General features: G+C 48.8%; 5 protein-coding genes across 5 annotated transcripts; 1 reads left to right on the plus strand and 4 right to left on the minus strand.

Annotated features, from left to right (window-relative positions):
• Positions 1-973: 973 nt before the first annotated feature.
• HD556DRAFT_1309013 (uncharacterized protein) lies at positions 974-2,895 on the minus strand (the record flags this gene model as incomplete). Its single annotated transcript, XM_041300222.1, has 3 exons — positions 974-2,610; positions 2,660-2,804; positions 2,860-2,895. 3 exons carry the CDS (start codon positions 2,893-2,895, stop codon positions 974-976), a joined length of 1,818 nt encoding a protein of 605 aa, XP_041159528.1.
• Positions 2,896-5,028: 2,133 nt separating this feature from the next.
• HD556DRAFT_535210 (uncharacterized protein) lies at positions 5,029-5,903 on the plus strand. The gene is made up of 3 exons (XM_041310892.1): positions 5,029-5,169; positions 5,217-5,542; positions 5,600-5,903. Exons 2-3 carry the CDS (start codon positions 5,339-5,341, stop codon positions 5,849-5,851), a joined length of 456 nt encoding a protein of 151 aa, XP_041159529.1. The 5' UTR covers positions 5,029-5,169; positions 5,217-5,338; the 3' UTR covers positions 5,852-5,903.
• A 407-nt stretch (positions 5,904-6,310) lies between these two features.
• On the minus strand, positions 6,311-10,725 carry HD556DRAFT_1444087 (uncharacterized protein; the record flags this gene model as incomplete). Its single annotated transcript, XM_041306723.1, has 11 exons — positions 6,311-6,601; positions 6,634-7,199; positions 7,256-8,272; positions 8,326-8,467; positions 8,520-8,708; positions 8,762-8,935; positions 8,987-9,130; positions 9,187-9,294; positions 9,343-9,498; positions 9,568-9,744; positions 9,823-10,725. The coding sequence occupies 11 exons, from the start codon at positions 10,723-10,725 to the stop codon at positions 6,311-6,313; spliced, it is 3,867 nt and encodes a 1,288-aa protein (XP_041159530.1).
• A 1,044-nt stretch (positions 10,726-11,769) lies between these two features.
• On the minus strand, positions 11,770-12,410 carry HD556DRAFT_1444088 (uncharacterized protein; the record flags this gene model as incomplete). The annotated part of the gene is made up of 2 exons (XM_041306724.1): positions 11,770-12,010; positions 12,268-12,410. The coding sequence occupies 2 exons, from the start codon at positions 12,408-12,410 to the stop codon at positions 11,770-11,772; spliced, it is 384 nt and encodes a 127-aa protein (XP_041159531.1).
• A 3,152-nt stretch (positions 12,411-15,562) lies between these two features.
• HD556DRAFT_1213692 (uncharacterized protein) lies at positions 15,563-16,093 on the minus strand (the record flags this gene model as incomplete). Its single annotated transcript, XM_041296625.1, has 3 exons — positions 15,563-15,724; positions 15,780-15,986; positions 16,043-16,093. Coding segments are annotated over 3 exons (420 nt in total), but the record flags the coding sequence as incomplete, so codon positions are not given.
• Between the last annotated feature and the right edge of the window lie 683 nt (positions 16,094-16,776).

Genomic DNA, 16,776 nt, shown 5'->3' on the forward strand with positions numbered 1-16,776 from the left:
CCCCTTCATGTATGTAAGGAGATAATTGCATCGATAAGACTGATCTATGGCAGATGGGAGCCACCTTCTATTTCAGGTATTCCGTCATCGCCAGAACACTGCCACTGGCTGTAGCCCGGGGCTAGCCCATAGGCTTCACACGGCTTACTGTTGGCTCGCCACTGGCGGTAGAAACACTGAAGGAGAAACCGCACAGCTGATCATGAAGATCGCCGACATCTTTTCCCAGCACAATGGCAACATGACGACCGGCACCCCATCCCAAGAACGTGGTTCCACGTTGTTTGTCGTTCTAAAATTTCATCTGCTAAAATGTGTTCTAGGTTGAACTCCTCAGGCTTGGGCGTCGAGTAGATACTAGCATTGTCACCGTCGTGAAGGTCGCCTGTTTGGGAACATAAAGTGCGTTTCGTGTGAGATGCATTATAAGTCATTGGTGCAATATACTTGTCCTCATGAAGGGCCCTTTGAAAACTTAGCATGCGCAGGTTAGCATTTCAGGGATGCAGAAAGTGAAGATTGGCATCTGCGTTTCTGTCGTTGTCGCTCTTGAATTGCATTTGCTGAAAAGTGTTCTGGGTTGAACTCCTTCAAGTTGGGCGTCGAACAGAAATCAGCAGTGTCGTGAAGGTCGCCAATTGAGACCATGACGTACGCGCCGTGTGGCATGTATGTATGGTCCATGAAGATGTCTCGTATCCTTCTCCTCATGTAGGGCCCTTTGAAAAGGATGCGCAGTGTTTCGGGAATACAGGGAGTGAAGATCAAGGTCTGCATTTCTATGGAATGCATATCGGAAAGGAGTGGTGTGGGAGTGTCCTTGTAGCATCTGAAGGTTAGAGAGTCTTCATACAATTCCTGGCCCATATTTGGTAGATGTTTGAAAATTCCATCAAGACTAGTTCACTCGGGAAGGTGCGTAACGATAAACACTCTCCCGGAACGGTGAGGCTGGAAGAATCCACGTATACAGCTACAGTACCTCTAGTGTCCTGATGTCCGCCAAGTAGCTAATAGAAGCCATGTCTTTAACCTGTGCAATAATATCATGGTCGGATGCGATCCTCTTGAATTCTCCGTCGCGCTGCCGCGCTAGTAAAAATGCACTAAACGGCTGTCCAAGATTGACAATCAACCGCAATGCTCGCGAGTCAGAATCCGAATAAATAGGCCCGGTTTGTGCAGCGGGTGAATCATGCAACGAAGATTCAGGCGCGGACCAATTGTCCACGCTCTGCATATGGTCTGCAGTGTCATGCAGCCCGAGAAGATGGCGACTCCACGGACGAACGAGCAAAATCGTCTGCCAGGCGGGCGGCGGCCTTGCCGGCGAGAACGGGGTGAACTTGTCTTCTGTGGTGATATCTAGGTTGCAAAGACCGTCTGACTTGACTTCATACGTATATGTATTCTGGTCATGACCTGGCTTCCGCCTGGCTTCTATGACCGGAAATACGATGCAAGGTAGATGCAACCGGCGGTGGGTGAAACGGGGAGTGCTCAGATAGTCAAGTGTCTCATATAATTGCGAAGCCGACTGTAGATCCACAACACTCCGCAGCGAGGAGACCGATGACTGAATCTCATCTTCGGATGGAGGTGAGAGCTTGCATGGTGGAGCTTCGTATGAAGTGATGTCGGCTGGTAGACAGCTATTGAACTCTGATGACTTTCCGACCCAGTCCAGCGCAGTAATATCCCCAGATTGAGCTATGATTTCCTGCAGGAGCCGCCCGAGCGCGTTCTGCTTCTTCTCGCTATAATCAACATGCAGACGGACACCAAAGACCCCGAATAACGAGTATGCGATGTCTTCTTGTAATGTGGTGATACGTGTCGACGCCCACTGAAGTTTCTCTCGGGCGTTTCTCATCCCGGGACGGAAGGCCACCACTGCTCGTCGGTCTATTCCCGTCGCATCCTCCAACTCTTGCATGATCGCGACGGAATCCTTGTGGTTGGGAGTGCGATCGTCGAGATAAGGAGTCCAATCATTTTGATAGAAGAGAATGACTCTGGGAGCAAGGAATTCTTGCACCGTCCATCCGCGGGTGTTCCAAGCGCTCTTTCCCAGCGCGCCAGGCTTTGACAAAGGCGGAACATCCGAGAGGTATACGACCGTGAGCGCAGAGTGGTGATACCAAGCGAACATGGACTTGACCGATGCTTGGAGCTCAACATCGACGCTCTTGTCAATACAGCACGTGTCGCTCCATGCCCAGCGATACCCCAAATCACGAGCAGTTTTGCAGAAGGACTGCAACTTCTTGATGCCGCCCACTGGATCCAACTTATAGACGTCCTTGCCCTGGATGTCCTGCAGCAGCGGCTCCTTGCCTTCCCACCTGTGCGATAGCATGACATATTGGAAGTACATCATCACCACTTCTTCGATGTGCTTCATTTGAATATCTCGATGCGTGATGGTTGATAATACAAGCTCCTTATACTCTATGCTCGTTTTGAAGGTCCGTATCTGTGTCTCTCGATCGCATAAGAAACCGGTGGCGGTGTCGAGTGCACGCAGCGGAGCATTGTCAAGTTTAGCATCGATGACCTTTCGAATAGCACGGTCTACCTCGGATGGACTAGAATACTGTTGGCGCAACTCTGCAGAAACAGTTAAAGGATGTTGACGCATGAGCTCTCTGAGGCTTACTTCGTGTCTCAGTGTCAGGAGCATTATCCAATTTTGAGAGCATCATTTTGAAGGCTGCAATAGCTTCATCATAACGCTGCGCGCCATGAAACGCTGCATGCTCCAATTTGTATCCAATATGAGACGAAGGGTTGAGTTGGATGACCTGTGAATAACCACAATGAGTAGAGGTTAAAATAAATAAATATACGCTATCACACCTTCTGCGCATCGAGAAGCGCGTCGTCCCATAGCATTTTCCCCAACCTTGCCTTGCTGCGCTTTACAAAGACAGCATCAGATGCACAATTCAAGTCGATCACTGCCGAGTAGAGGTCGATAGCCCTGTCATAGTCGCTTGCAGCGAGGGCAGTATCCCCGCTGGCAAGAAAGGGCACGCTGCATTTGTCCGTGAAAGCTGGGTGAGATGGGAGTCAGGATTGTAGCCTGCGCGACATCACGAACTCCAGACTTGCCGTTGGACCATTCAAGGCAGCTGGCCTTCGTTGTTTCATCGATATTGACCATCATGTCTCGGTATGATCTGACGGCATCTTGAAGCTTGCCACCCAGAAGGAATGCATGACAGCTTTTCTGGTGTGCAGTTAGCTGCAACGATTTGAGATCCCAGCCGAAGAGCTGGACAAGGGATTCGGTTATGAAAAGGATTTCGAATGTATATTCACGTACCACCACCAAGTCCTCATACATAGAATGGATGGGTGAACTCCATGAGAGAGCGCTTGAGTTGACGACGGCAGTAAAATGGTCAGCGGCTTCTTCGTGGCGTGCGCCGTCCAAGGCCCTGATTCCTAGTTGAACACCCAGATATGCCTGATGTGCGAGTTGCAAAGCTTAGTGCTGATGACCAAGTGTGCATAATACTTACTTGTACAACGCAACACGCGAGAGCATCGGCATTCGGACAACCAATAGCGAGTTCTTTGAGGAGCAGGTTTGCCTCGTCATGTTGATCTGCATTGAAGAGAGCGATGGCCTGAGATGCACGATGAAGCGGAGAGTGTACGAGGGAAATGTAACATACTTTGATCAAGAGCAGGAAATGGAGGATTTGCGGATCTTGGTCCGTGTACATTGATGCAACATCAAATGTTGCCCTCGCATCCGGGATGTGGCCGTTTCCGCAGAGGGCAATACCCTTGGAGATGTAGCCTGTTAATGAGGGCCGAATACTGATGGACTTTGTTGTCGTCGAGTTAGCCTTCTGTCAGGGGGTCATGGCCAGTGCGTATCACTCACCTTAATTGCATCCTGAAGGGCGTGGTCCCAGTCGTTTTTTCGGGCCATCACGAATGAGCGATGGGCATAGCAAGTGTGGTTGTTGGCATTGGTGTTGATATCTTGCGTGAGTAGGTCTTCGGCGGTAGATAAGTCTCCATCTATGCATGCATGCCGGGCTATAGTGATGGCGAGAATCTGGATGAAGCATGCTCGAATTGTGGTACATGAGTCAAGATGGAAACATGCCTTTGAACGACGGGCGTAGTAAGGATGGGTGTCCGCATCGGTGTTCGAATTAATGTCGCTGGGTACTGCCCACTCCGAGATCATCTCATCTTCGCCTCCGCTGAGGATGTGGTTGCCGTCTACGGAGAAAGCGACGCAGAACGGCGTGGATGAGTCCTTGAAGGTAGTAACAGTTTGTCGATCTGAGAGCCGCCAGAGACAGAAGTGGTTGTCATCAGATGCGGATGCGACGAGTATACTAGCGGGATCAATGGCAATAGCATTGATATAGTCAGAGTGGCCCATCCAAGGATCACCGACCTGCCGCCAGGTTGTTGTATCCCACTCGCGTATGGTAGGGTCAGAACTACCACCGCCTGTGAGAAGGCGTGTACCATCAGGCGTCCATGCGAGTGAGGAATTGAATGTGTGACCCTTGAAGGATGCAATGCGTTTGCTCGTGCTTCGACTACAAATTTGAATATTCTTGTCTGTTGCGATGGCAAGAAGTTCTCCAGAGGGCGAATATCGTACGCAACTGACGGGACTATCACCCCCGATTGGGTCTCCTTGTTGCTCCCAAGATTTGGTGTTCCACAATCTCGTCATTCGGTCGTCATATGAACCAGTGGCCAGCACTGACCTATCAGGAGAAAAATCCAGCGAGGTGATATAATTGGAATGGGCTTTGATTTTGGTGAGTGATGCTCCAGTTTCTCCGTGCCAGACGATGACCTCTCCGTTCAGATCACCACTTGCTATCAATTGCCCGTCCCGTGATACCGCCAATGCCAGCACCCAATCGCGATGCCCCTCCATCTTCTTCAACACGGCACCTGTCTTCAAGTCCCACAGACGAAGCGACTTGTCGTACGAGCCCGTAACAATCCGTCGTTTATCAGGAAATATTGCGACTGCCCTTATGCGTTCTTCATGACCTTTAAGCTTTCGCAGGGGCGTGGTGATCGGAATGAGCTCTGTCATCTTACTGGAGGTTGATGACGTTGAGCGCGGTCGAAGTGGACTTTGGAGGAATTGGGGATGTCTTTCTCTAAGCTGCAGAGGTACGTGTATCGTGCGGTTTATGGGTCAACCTGTCTCATTTCGATAGACGCTCAGGACACTCGAGGCTGTTCGCCTCCACGCCTTCATCACCTTTACAGTACTTGAACCTATTATAGCTTCCCCCCGAACACGTCATGTGACTTGCCGCTGGGGATTCATCCATCCAAAATGACCCCACCGAAGACGCCTACCTTTTTGCTCGGAGTCCACACGATACCGTTGTGGGCACATCCAAATATTGCTTGTTCTCCTCGATTCCTGTTCGCCACACGTCACCACGGCAATACGCATTCACTATTAGTGAACGAGCGAAAAGCTCGGTCGGATGACAAAGTCAGCGGCGATGATATGGAAGAAGACCTCGTGAACACTGTCAGTCAGCAGCTCGATACCAGGACATTCTAGGGAGGAATGCTCACACATATGAAGAACATTCATGATTTCTGTGACGGCCTTGAGTATTCAATGATCATAGAATGCTTACCATTCCCCAATGAAACGGTTCAGCCTTGCTTCGGCCTGCAGACAGCTGCGACGGGGAAATTCGTTTCGAACACAGAGCCCAACAATACAAGAAAAAGAGACTGCAAACGCTATATCTTATTGTGCCCACTCACTCTACATGATATTAGGTTGATCCTTCTAGAATATACCATATATTGTCCCGTTCATTATCATTGAATCATCGTACTACACTCGATATAATCCTCAACAAAGCCACTTGAAAGGAACAACCATCATTTATGGGTGCCGATGGCACGTGTCGGAGAGGAGGTGAGAAGAGCTAGGTGAGCTCCCCGCTGATAGTATCACCCATGTCACGATAGGCATCGATCAGCGCAAACGTTCGCAGCCCATGTTGCATATATCGCTCGCCTCCCATCACCAATGGTTTCCTTTCTTGTTCCCCACACTTCCTACGGGACCGCATGCTCAGATACGAACAGCGAGTGTGCCATCTAGAACGAACCAACAGTCCTGTCTGGCAAAGCCGACACGAATGCTGTAGGACTCGGTGCCTCATACGAGGTATCAGACAGTGTGCCATCATGATACTAGCATGAAATTGGTCCTCTGCAAATAGACACAGCGTGTCTCTTCATGTTCTCACCCTCGACATAGACAGATGAATGAGCAAAATTACGAAGACCAAAAGAAGTCACTAGTCAGGTACGTCATTGGCAAAGAGACATGCACAAATTTGCATTCATCATCAATGATAGGACCGATAGTTGTCCCCGCATCCAATAGATAGATTCCATCTTCGGTAGAAGCACTGGTGTTGGCGGTGAATCTCTCGTATCGCCAAAATTTCTTTTTATCATTCTGAAGACCAACATGGTCGTGCAATGAAGCAGAAGTTGCCATAGTAGAAAGAAAAGAGCCGTGGAGAGTACTATGAACGCACAGCGACGCAATAGCACCCGATGCCTGTAGATGGCTATTAGCTAGAGTATCTCTACCGTACCGATGTCCATATTATCAATCGATACAATGTCTTTGACTTGTGCAATGATGTTATAGTCCGACGCGATCCTCTTGTATTCTCCGACACGCTGCTGCGCTAGCAAAAATGCGTCGAAAGGCTGTCCGAGGCGAACCATTAACCGCAACGCTCGTGAGCCAGGCTCCTCTTCAACAGGCAAACCGCCGGGTAACTTGTCAGAGTGATCCATGAGGGACCCAGGCTCCGTGCAATCTTCTATGCTCTTTGGATCGTCTGCAAAGTCAAGCTGCTCTGCAAAGTCAGGTACCCCGAGGAGATACCGATCCCATGGGCGGACAAGTAAGAACGTCTGCTGAATAGGCTTTGCCCACCAGAACTGAACTAGGGTCTCCTTAGTGATGATTAACAGGTCGTGAAGCCCGTCTGCCTTGATTTTATACATGATGAGAGCCTCCTGGGTTTGACTGTGCATCCGTCTGACTTCCGTGACACGGTATGAAATGCAAGGTAGGTGAAGTCTGCAGTTTGCAAAGCGAGGAGCTCTAAGCTGTTCAAGCTCGACATAAAATTTCAATGCTAGGTCTGCAGGCATGGTTTTTCGCAGCGAAAAGACTTGCAGGTGAATATCATCTTCAGACAAGGGTGAAAGGGTGCGTGGGGGGGGGGTGGCGTAGGAGGTGATATGGCTGGAAGACAGCTATTGAACTCGGAAGGTTCTCCGATCCAGTCGAGTACAAAAATGTCGCCCGACCGAGCCACGATCTCTTGCATGAGCCGCCCGAGCGCATTCTGCTTCTTCTCACCATAAATGACAGGTAGTGTGATGCCGAAGATGCCAAATAATGAGTACGCAACGTCTTCTTGCACGGTGGTAACGCGCTTCGATGCCCATTGCAGTTTCTCCCGGGCGCCGCTCATACCTGGACAGAAGGTCATTAAAGCCCGCGCATCTATGCCTGTCGCATCCTCCAACTCCTTCATTATTGCAGGGGACTCTTTGTGGTTGGGAGAGCGATCGTCGAGATATAATGACCAATCCTTCCGATAAAAGATCACAACTTTCGGAGCGAGTAATTCTTGAAAGGTCCATCCTCGCTTGTTCCAAACACTCCTCGCCAGTGCACCGGGCGGGGATGAAGAAGGTACATCGCATAGGTAGACGATGGTGAGCGCTGAATGGTGATACCAGACGAACATGGAGTTGATCGATTCTTGAACCTCGGTATTGCTCTTCTTGTCGATACAGCATGTGTCCATCCACGCCCAAAGATACCCAGCATCACGAGCGACTTTGCAGAACGACTGCACTTTCGCGATGCCGCCAACTCCCTTCAACTCGCGCACATCTTTATCCTGGATGTCGTGCAGCAACGCCTCCTTCTCTTCCCACCTGTGTGATAGCATGACGCAGCGGAAGTATATTGCTACTACTTCCTTGATGCGGTCCAGTTGGAGGCCTGAATGCTCCGTTGTGCATGACAAAAGCTCCTTGTACTCTGCACTCATTTTGAAGGCATTTATTTGTGCCGCTCGATCGCACAAAAGACCCGTGGAGGTATTGAGTAGACGTAGGGGGGCATATTCGAGTTCCATCCAAACAGCTTTTTGAATAGCGTCCTCCGCTTCGGATGGACAGACATACTGCTGATGCATATCTGCAGAACAACGTGGGCATTTTGAGATTATACGGGAGTGTTCCATGGCTTACATCGTATCTGCGCTTCGGGAGAATCATCCCACTTGGACAACATAATTTCGAAGGGGATGGCCTCGTCGTAACGTTGCGCACCACGCAACGCCAAACGTATCAACCGGTATCCTACATTCGACGAAGGATTGAGTTCGGTGACCTATGCATCATCGAAGTCAACATGGGCCATGAAAACATAGAAACTATCGCACTTTTTGCGCATCGAGAAGCGCATCCTCCCAAAGCTTTTTACCTAATTTGGCCATACTACGATTTGCAAAGACAGCATCAGATGGAGAGGTGAGGTCGATCGCAGCCGAGTATAAGTGAATAGCACTGTCAAAATCGTTTACAGCGAGGGCAGTATCTCCCTTGGTGAGAAAGATGGCGCTGCATTCTTGCTTGAAAGCTGAGTGAAATGCGTGTGAGGATTTATGACCTCCGGTGACATCACTGAAGACTTGCCGTTGGACCATTCAACGCAGCTGACTTTCGTTGTTTCATCGATGTTGTCCGTCATGTATTGGTATGATTTGACGGCATCTTGAAGTCTATCTGCCCGAACGAGTGCATTACAACGTTTCTGGTTTGCAGTGAGCCACAATGATTCGAGATCCCAGCCGAAGAGCTGAACGAGGGATTCAGTTATGAGAAGGATTTTGGGTGCGTATTCACATACCACCACCAAGTCCTCATACATAGCATGAATGGATGAACTCGATGAGAAAGCGCTGAAGTTGAGAACGGCGGTAAAATGGTCAGCAGCTTCTTCGTAACGTGCGTCATCTAAGACCTTGATTCCGAGTTGAAGACGCAGATATGCCTGAATACGCGAGTTGCAAAGATTAGTGTTGATGACCAAGTGCGGATGCTACTTACTTGCACGACATCACACGGGAGAGCATCGGCATTCGGACAACCAGCAGCGAGTTCTTTGAGGAGCAAATTGGCCTCGTCATGTTGATCTGCATTGAAGAGGGCAATAGCCTGAAATACACGATGAAGCGGAAAGTATGTGAGGCAAATGTAACATACTTTGATCAAGAGCAGGAAATGGAGGATTTTCGGATCTTGGTCCGTGTACATTGATGCAACATCAAATGCTGCCCTCCCATCCGCGATGCGGTCTTTTCCGCAGAGGGCAATACCCTTGGAGATGTAGCCTGTCAATGAGGGCCGAATGCTGATAGACTAAGTCACCGTCGAGTTAGCCTTTTGTAAAGTAGCCATGATTATTGCGTATTATCGCGTATAACTCACTTTGATTGCATCCTGAAGGGCGCGGTCCCAGTTGTATTGTCGAGCCATCAAGAATGAGCGATGAGCATAGGAAGCGTGGTTGTTCACATTGGTGTTGATATCTTGCGTGAGTAGGCCTTCGGCGGTAGATAAGTCACCGTCTATGCATGCAACGCGGGCTGTAGTGATGGCGAGAATCTGCATAGAGCATGCTCAAATTGTGGTGTATATGAGTCAAGGACGGAAACATGCCTTCGGATGAATACCCTGAGGTACTGCCCACTCCGAGATCATATTATCTTGACCTCCACTGAGGATGTGCTTGCCGTTCACGGAGAAAGTGACGCATAACGGCGTAGATGAGTGCTTGAAGGTTGCAATATTTTGTCCATCTGAGAGCCGCCAGAGACAGACGTGGTTGTCATCAGATGCGGAGGCGATGAGTATGCCAGCAGGGTGAATGGCAATGGCATTGATTTGGCTAGAGTGGCCTATCCAGGGATCACCGACCTGCTCCCAGGTTGTTGTATCCCATTTGCGTATGGTAGGATCAAGAGCACTGCCACCTGTGACAAGGCGTGTGCCATCGGGCGTCCATGTGAGTGACATATTGCTTCCATTGTGAGCTTTGAAGGATGCAACGCATTCTCTCGTGCCTGGATTATAAATTTGTATATTGTCTTTTGTTGCGATCGCAAGAAGTTGTCCAGAGGGCGAATATCGTACGCATTTGACATCACTACCACACTTTACTGGATTTCCTTGTTGCTCCCAGGTTTTAGTGTTCCACAGCTTCGTCAGCCCGTCGCATGAACCAGTGGCCAGCACTGTTCTATCAGGAGAAAAATCCATCGAGTTGATCCAACTGGAGTGGGCTTTGATGGGTTCGGTGAGTGAGTTGCCAGTTTCTCCGTGCCAAATAATGACATCTCCTTTCAGATCACCGCTTGCTATCAATTGCCCATCTCCTGATACAGTCAATACCTGCACGTCACTGCGATGCCCTTCCATATTCTTCAACACGACACCTGTCTTCAAGTCCCATAACCGAAGCGTCTTGTCGCATGAGCCCGTAACCATGCGTCGTTTATCGGGGAGCACTGCGACTGCGGCCATCATGCACTCTTTATGACCTTTGAACTCTCGCAGGGGTGTGGCGATTTGACTGAGCTCCAACATTTTTCTGATGGTTGATGGTGTTGGGCACGGTTAGGGTGGACTTTGAAGGGATCTTGGGTATCTTTCTTTAGATGAATGCCTTCCACTTATAGCTTACAGAATGTATTCCATCGCATCAATCGACAGTTGGTGCTTTCCAATGATTATCTATCTTGCACAGCATCGTTGTTTTTTGCGTCGAGCAACTATTCCAGCACATCAATATGTCAGTCCTTCGAACGCATACATACAGCTTACTGCAATATCACCCCTTTATCTAGCCTCCTCCCGAGGCCTGCTTGTGTACTGGATACAGCCCTTGAAGTTCTCCCTTCTGGCCTCTCAACTCGTCACCAATTCTGTCGCAAGGAGCGTTTTGCTTCCAGCGGTCTGCAAAGACATGATGAGTTTGTTTACGGTAACTTAGCCTACTGAAATGCAGGAGTTTTTTTCCCCATAGAACATCAAGATTTTGCAAGTAGACATCAACCAAGGATTCGTATGCTCCCCCTGGGACTAAGCTGGGAGCATCTTGGTCCATGATATATATATAATCGTATAAGAATGATGTACTCGTCGGTCATGCTCCCTGACTTATAAAGAATTCATTGCCGGATTTTTATCACACTCAGCAGCAATATAATGGGAAAACAACGGAAGCCGCACCAGTGGAAATGGGATGACCCCTTCCTCAAGTTCTAGACCATCCAAGTCCCTTGGTAAGTCCAACACCTCCACTTTTGCCAGGTCTGCGCTCTCTTTTCAAGCAGGCCCGCAAGTGTTTCCCTCGCCACAGCCAGGGGTGTCACGATCAGCGTCAGCATAAACCCCGTGTCTGCAGCTCATGTTACATATGCATATGTCGCCCGCGCCGCCTATCATCCTCGTTAATGTTTTGTGCTTGTAGGACGGAGAAGGTAGTTTCTAATGAATGTCTGATTTGAATATCAAGAGGCTGTGAGATAGTATCTGTGCATGCATCGACACGGTAACAATGCAGATATTATCATCAAAACACAAATGAATACCTCGAGATGCCTAATTTCAAATATCTGTAGATATTAGCTACAGTATTTCTACGGTACCAACATCCATGCTATCAACCGATGCAATGTCTTTGACTTGTGCGATGATGTTATGATCTGACGCGATCCTCTTGTATTCTCCGACACGCTGCTGCGCTAGCAAAAATGCATCGAAAGGCTGTCCAAGGCGAACCATTAACCGCAACGCTCGTGAGTCAGGCTTAGTGCTGCCGAAGTCCGGTTCGGTCCAGTTCATGGCCCTATATTTGCGAACCCCGAACCTGACCATTGGTCAGGTTCGAGCAAGGAGGCTGAACCATGGACCGGACCCCTGTGAACGCGTTCGGAAGGGTTCGGTTCAAGTTCAGAACGCGTTCGAACCCTCGAACCCTTTATTTCAATTTGCAAAAAAATCAAAATTTTACAAGACAACAACGACAAATTTGTACGCTACGTACAGCTACTCCTCGTTCACAATGACGGAGTCTCGCAGATCTTCTCTGTGGGTTTGACCGCTCGACCAGAACGACGTACAAACGAATTGAGAGTGCCGTTGTGTGCAGGAGCAGGGGGAGGAACCATTGGAGAGTCGTCTTCGGCATCATTGTACCACGCTATCTCACTGGCGTCTTTCAACGAACCGTCAGCGCGACGTGCAGAGGACATAGCAGCAGGGGGCATAAATTTCAAACCTAGGTACCAAGTGAATTTATTTAAAACTAGATTTAAAACTGTTGCGCACCATGAAACACCAAAATGAGAACCCATGGCAGATAATCAGTATGGTGAATCACAACTGTAGGTATGTTCTGAAATAAATCACATCATAAGTTAATTGTGACAGACAGTAGACTTGTTGCGAACTCACTGGCGCCTGAATGAGTTGCATTACTGAAGTAGCCGAGAGATTGCCTTGCAGGAGAAGTAGGAGAAGACGGTGAACAGAAGGGCAAGGATGATACTTAAATAGAAAGCCTCACCAAAAACATGAGGCTTCGACTTCGAAAATCGTAAGTCAAAGCCAGCGACATGATAGGTTCGAACCGGTCCGGATGCGTCCAGAACCGGTCCGGATTTATCGACAACACACCGAACCTCGAACCTACCAAGGGGTTCGGTCCAAGAGAAATTCTGGACCTGTGACCGAACCATGGGTCCGGTCCACAAAGGTTCGGGTTCGAACCTAGGTCCTGGACCGGACTGCGGCAGCACTAGTCAGGCTCCTCTCCAACAGGAAAACCGCGGGGTAACTCATCAGAGTCTTCCATCGGGGACCCGGGCTCGGACCAATCTCCTACACTCTCTGTATCGTCTACGAAGTCAGGTCGCTCTGCAAAGTCAGGTACCCCGAGGAGATGCTGATCCCATGGACGGACAAGTAAGAACGTCTGCTGAACGGGCCTGGCCCGCCAGAACTGAACTAGGGTCTCTTCAGTGGTGATCAGCAGGTCGTGAAGCCCGTCTGCCCTGATTCGATACGTTATGCGTAGTGATGTTCAAGGCCCGGCTCGGCTCAAAAGCCGGGGCCACGGCTCGGCCTTGGAGGGCTGGGGCTTACTTCAAACCAAGGCCAGGCCCTATGGTAGGGCTCAGGCTCGGCTGGGGCTTGGCTCGGCTTGGGCCTAGGGCCTTGTGATACAAAAAACGTAGCAAGTAAATCAAATTTCATCTAACATTTGAATAAAAACATCTTCGTCATCTGATTCTAACAGCTCCTCATTCTCACCTAAATCCTCGGCAACATCATCCCACCCATCATCTTCGTTGAGAGCAGCAGGAGTCTTATCTTCGGACAATGCATCATCTACGAACTCGGTTGCAACAGATGGGTCCTTGCGAAACAGGAGATCGTGTTTGATCATGCATTTCAAGCACTGCAGTGCTTCGACGATGTCGTGTTTGAGACGATTTCGGCGCTTGGAGATAGTAATACCAGCAGATGAGAATGCACGTTCACTGGACACAGATGTGGCCATAATGGAAAGGAAGTCACGCGCGAGTGACGCCCAGACTGGGTATCGAGGTGCGTTGATGCCCCACCACTGCACAATAGTCATATCTCCAAGGTGGTCCTTGGAGTTGAGGTAAGCGTGAAAATTGTGCCGCCACGGCTCATTCGCAGCTTCGGAGGGAGTAACAGAATTTGTGGAACTCGTGCGAGAGATTAGGGTGGGCTGCAGCATTGAGTCACTGTCATCCTCGCCGTCAGAGAGCTCTTGCAGCAGAGCATCGAGTTTGCGATTCCCTGTCTTCCTGACCTTGACTTCGACACCATTCCTAGAGTCGGGATCGTTGCTGTACATTTCGAGATACCGTTCTTTGTACTAGATGTACCATTAGTGAGTGTGTTGTGACGAGAGCTTTGGAATTGTACTTACCATCTCCTCTGCATGTCTGCGTGCTTCGACAAGCAATTCCTCACCCCAATACTTGCGAAGATGGGTCTCCTTTTGTGACGGATCGAGAACTGTCATTGGAAAGTCAGTGGGAGTAATATGTACATGAAAGAACAACGCACGCATCGCCATAATATGGGCGTCAGAACTACTCGACTTCTCATAATACTTCGCAATCTTCTCAATACCAGCATCGAGGCCCTCCGCAAAATCAAGATACTTGATACGTCCAGAACGTGAAGACCATGCGCTATGCAATGACTCCAATGCAGGCAATGCTAAGTGAAGCATTGGTCCTTGTTCAGATGAGAAGGACTGCTGCGACAACTCGGCAAACTGTAGTTTCGACGTGAGCCACGACTCGAGTTGTAAGATAAAAATACATACACCAAGGATTGAGAGCAGACGTTGAACACGGGTCCACTCTTCAGATGATAGCTCAAGGTCCGTAATCTTTTTCCGTTTAGCTGAGTCCTTCTCTTGCAAACTGAGCCGGCCCACAAAATAGTCAACTTCCTAATAATATACATCAGCGGGAACAACATTGACATCCTAAATTGAACTTACATCTCGCAGCTCGAATGCACGTTGAAGCATAGTGTATGTTGAGGACCACCTTACTTTCATGTCAAGAAGCAGCTGTCGTGGATGTTTGATTGGTGTGTGGCCATCTTCGTCTCGACGCTGGACACTCTGAAAAAGTTCCTTTCGTTGAGCTGAGGAGCGCTCCTACAATGAACAATGTCAACATAACATATGTGCATTTGACGGACGGCAAACCTTGACACAGATTGACCGGACTAATCCAATTTCGTCTCGTTCAAGTGCGGAGTGAGTCGCGGGGCTAGCAAATCGTCGTTAGGTTGGGTGGCATCGTAGTGCCTCGACTTGCTGTGTGTGGACAACAGCGCCTGAGTTGCGAGGTTGATAATGTGGGCCAAGCACCTGAATATATGTGAGAATTGGTAGTAATAAACAAGACATAGAAACTCTTACCGAAGGCGCCGTTTTTTATGATCAAATGTCTTCTTGGTGTGTGCCTCGATGTGGACGGCAAAATGTTCCATCATGGTATCGTTGTTGGCTGCGTTGTCGCACGTAATGTAGCCAATCTGAAACTTCATTAGTGCTACACTGTTATGAAGCTAGAATTTTACTTACCTTATGTGCAATCCCAACACGTTTAACTAATTTGAACAGCGCTTGACCAAGACGGACACCATTGTGAGCGTTGTTCAGTCGAGTAAAGCCAAGAAGGGCACTTTGAACAGTCCAAACACCAACTGTTGTTTCTTCGATCCAGTGACCAGTGAGGGCAAAATAGCCATCGACATTCGATGCCTGCCAGGCGTCACATGTCAGATTGATCTTTCCTTTCACAGCATCACTCTGATTGTAGTTTGTATTAGGAACAACGATAAACAAAATCAACAACTGACTTACAAGTAACCGTCGGCGGAGGTTCGTGAGATTATGCTTGAAGAGGTCGATTATGGCTCGGCGTGTCTTTGTTCGACTAGGTAGTTTGACACCGTTAGTAGCTCGTGCTGCTACATCAATCATATATCTGAAGGACTTGTGGTTGAGTGCGTCAATAGGCTGCAGTGAACTGATAAGTGTCCAATTGCGAGAATTTTTTAAAAAAACAACATACCTGGTCAGTTTCAATCAACCATTCGATGGCGGCCTCGCGGAAGATTGCATCTGAGTATGGGATGATCTGTTCCTTTGGTTGCGGCTCACGGAGGTGGGTGTCGAGTCGTGCTTGAGAGTCTGCAGCTGCATCTAGCTTGCGACGTTTCGTGTCCTTCGGTAACATTGACATAAATTTGTTGTCTTTGGCCCATTGGATATATTCATTCTACAAATGAACAAAGTTAGTCCTACACGTTACTCGTAAGCATCAGAAATGCTTACCCGATGCAAAGCATCCATGTGACGGCGCATGGTCGTTATTTCGTTGACAAAAGCAACGGGTTTCTTCATTTTTTTGCTAATATATAGTCAGTTATAGTACAACATGAGTGAAACCAATGGGACCTTACCTGCATAGCATGCAATGGCGATACTTCTTGCCTTTATCGTCAGAATAAGGTGCTGAAAAGAATTTATTGATGTCGCGGCTTCGTTGCTCTTGGCGCAACTTTTCGGGCTCATCGATGTCCATAACTTGCACGTCCTTTAGAAATCCGTCGGCATCGAGTTCGTCATCAACGATAGCGGGAGCCTGTGGTGGATTGACTCCACATGTACAGGTAAGATTGTCAGCATCAAATACAGCAGGTCATGACTTACTAGTTGCGGATGGTGGTGCCTCATTCAGGAGGCTATCTGGCTCAAGTTCAGCCCCTTCACTGTTGCCGTCGGCAGCAGCAGCATCACGAGCGCGTTTTTTGCCTGTGAGGATTCAAAATATCAGTACTAGAAAGACAAAAGAACAACATACCTTTTGTGAGTCGTCTGGTTTTGCTGTGAAGTGATTCAATGTCACTATCATCCTCATCAAAGATGTGCGAACCTGAGGGCGCAGCATTGGCGGCGACGTGAGCCTTTCTGTGAGAATGGAGTTCAAGGTCAGCAGTATTATCCGCACTGATTACCTTGGCGGACGGCACAGCAACCCGTTTAGGACGTCGTGGAGGCACGTTCTC

Source organism: Suillus plorans (assembly GCF_016647745.1).
Source record: "Suillus plorans strain S12 chromosome Unknown HD556scaffold_33, whole genome shotgun sequence".
NCBI classification, from domain to species: domain Eukaryota; kingdom Fungi; phylum Basidiomycota; class Agaricomycetes; order Boletales; family Suillaceae; genus Suillus; species Suillus plorans.

What these genes read in the sequence shown, in the direction of transcription:
- HD556DRAFT_535210 (XM_041310892.1), top strand. Translation starts at nt 5,339, where the DNA reads ATGACCCCACCGAAGACGCCTACCTTTTTGCTCGGAGTCCACACGATA. An exon ending in AAGAAGACCTCGTGAACACT is followed by an intron (nt 5,543 to 5,599) that starts GTCAGTCAGCAG and finishes ACACATATGAAG; the next exon opens with AACATTCATGATTTCTGTGA.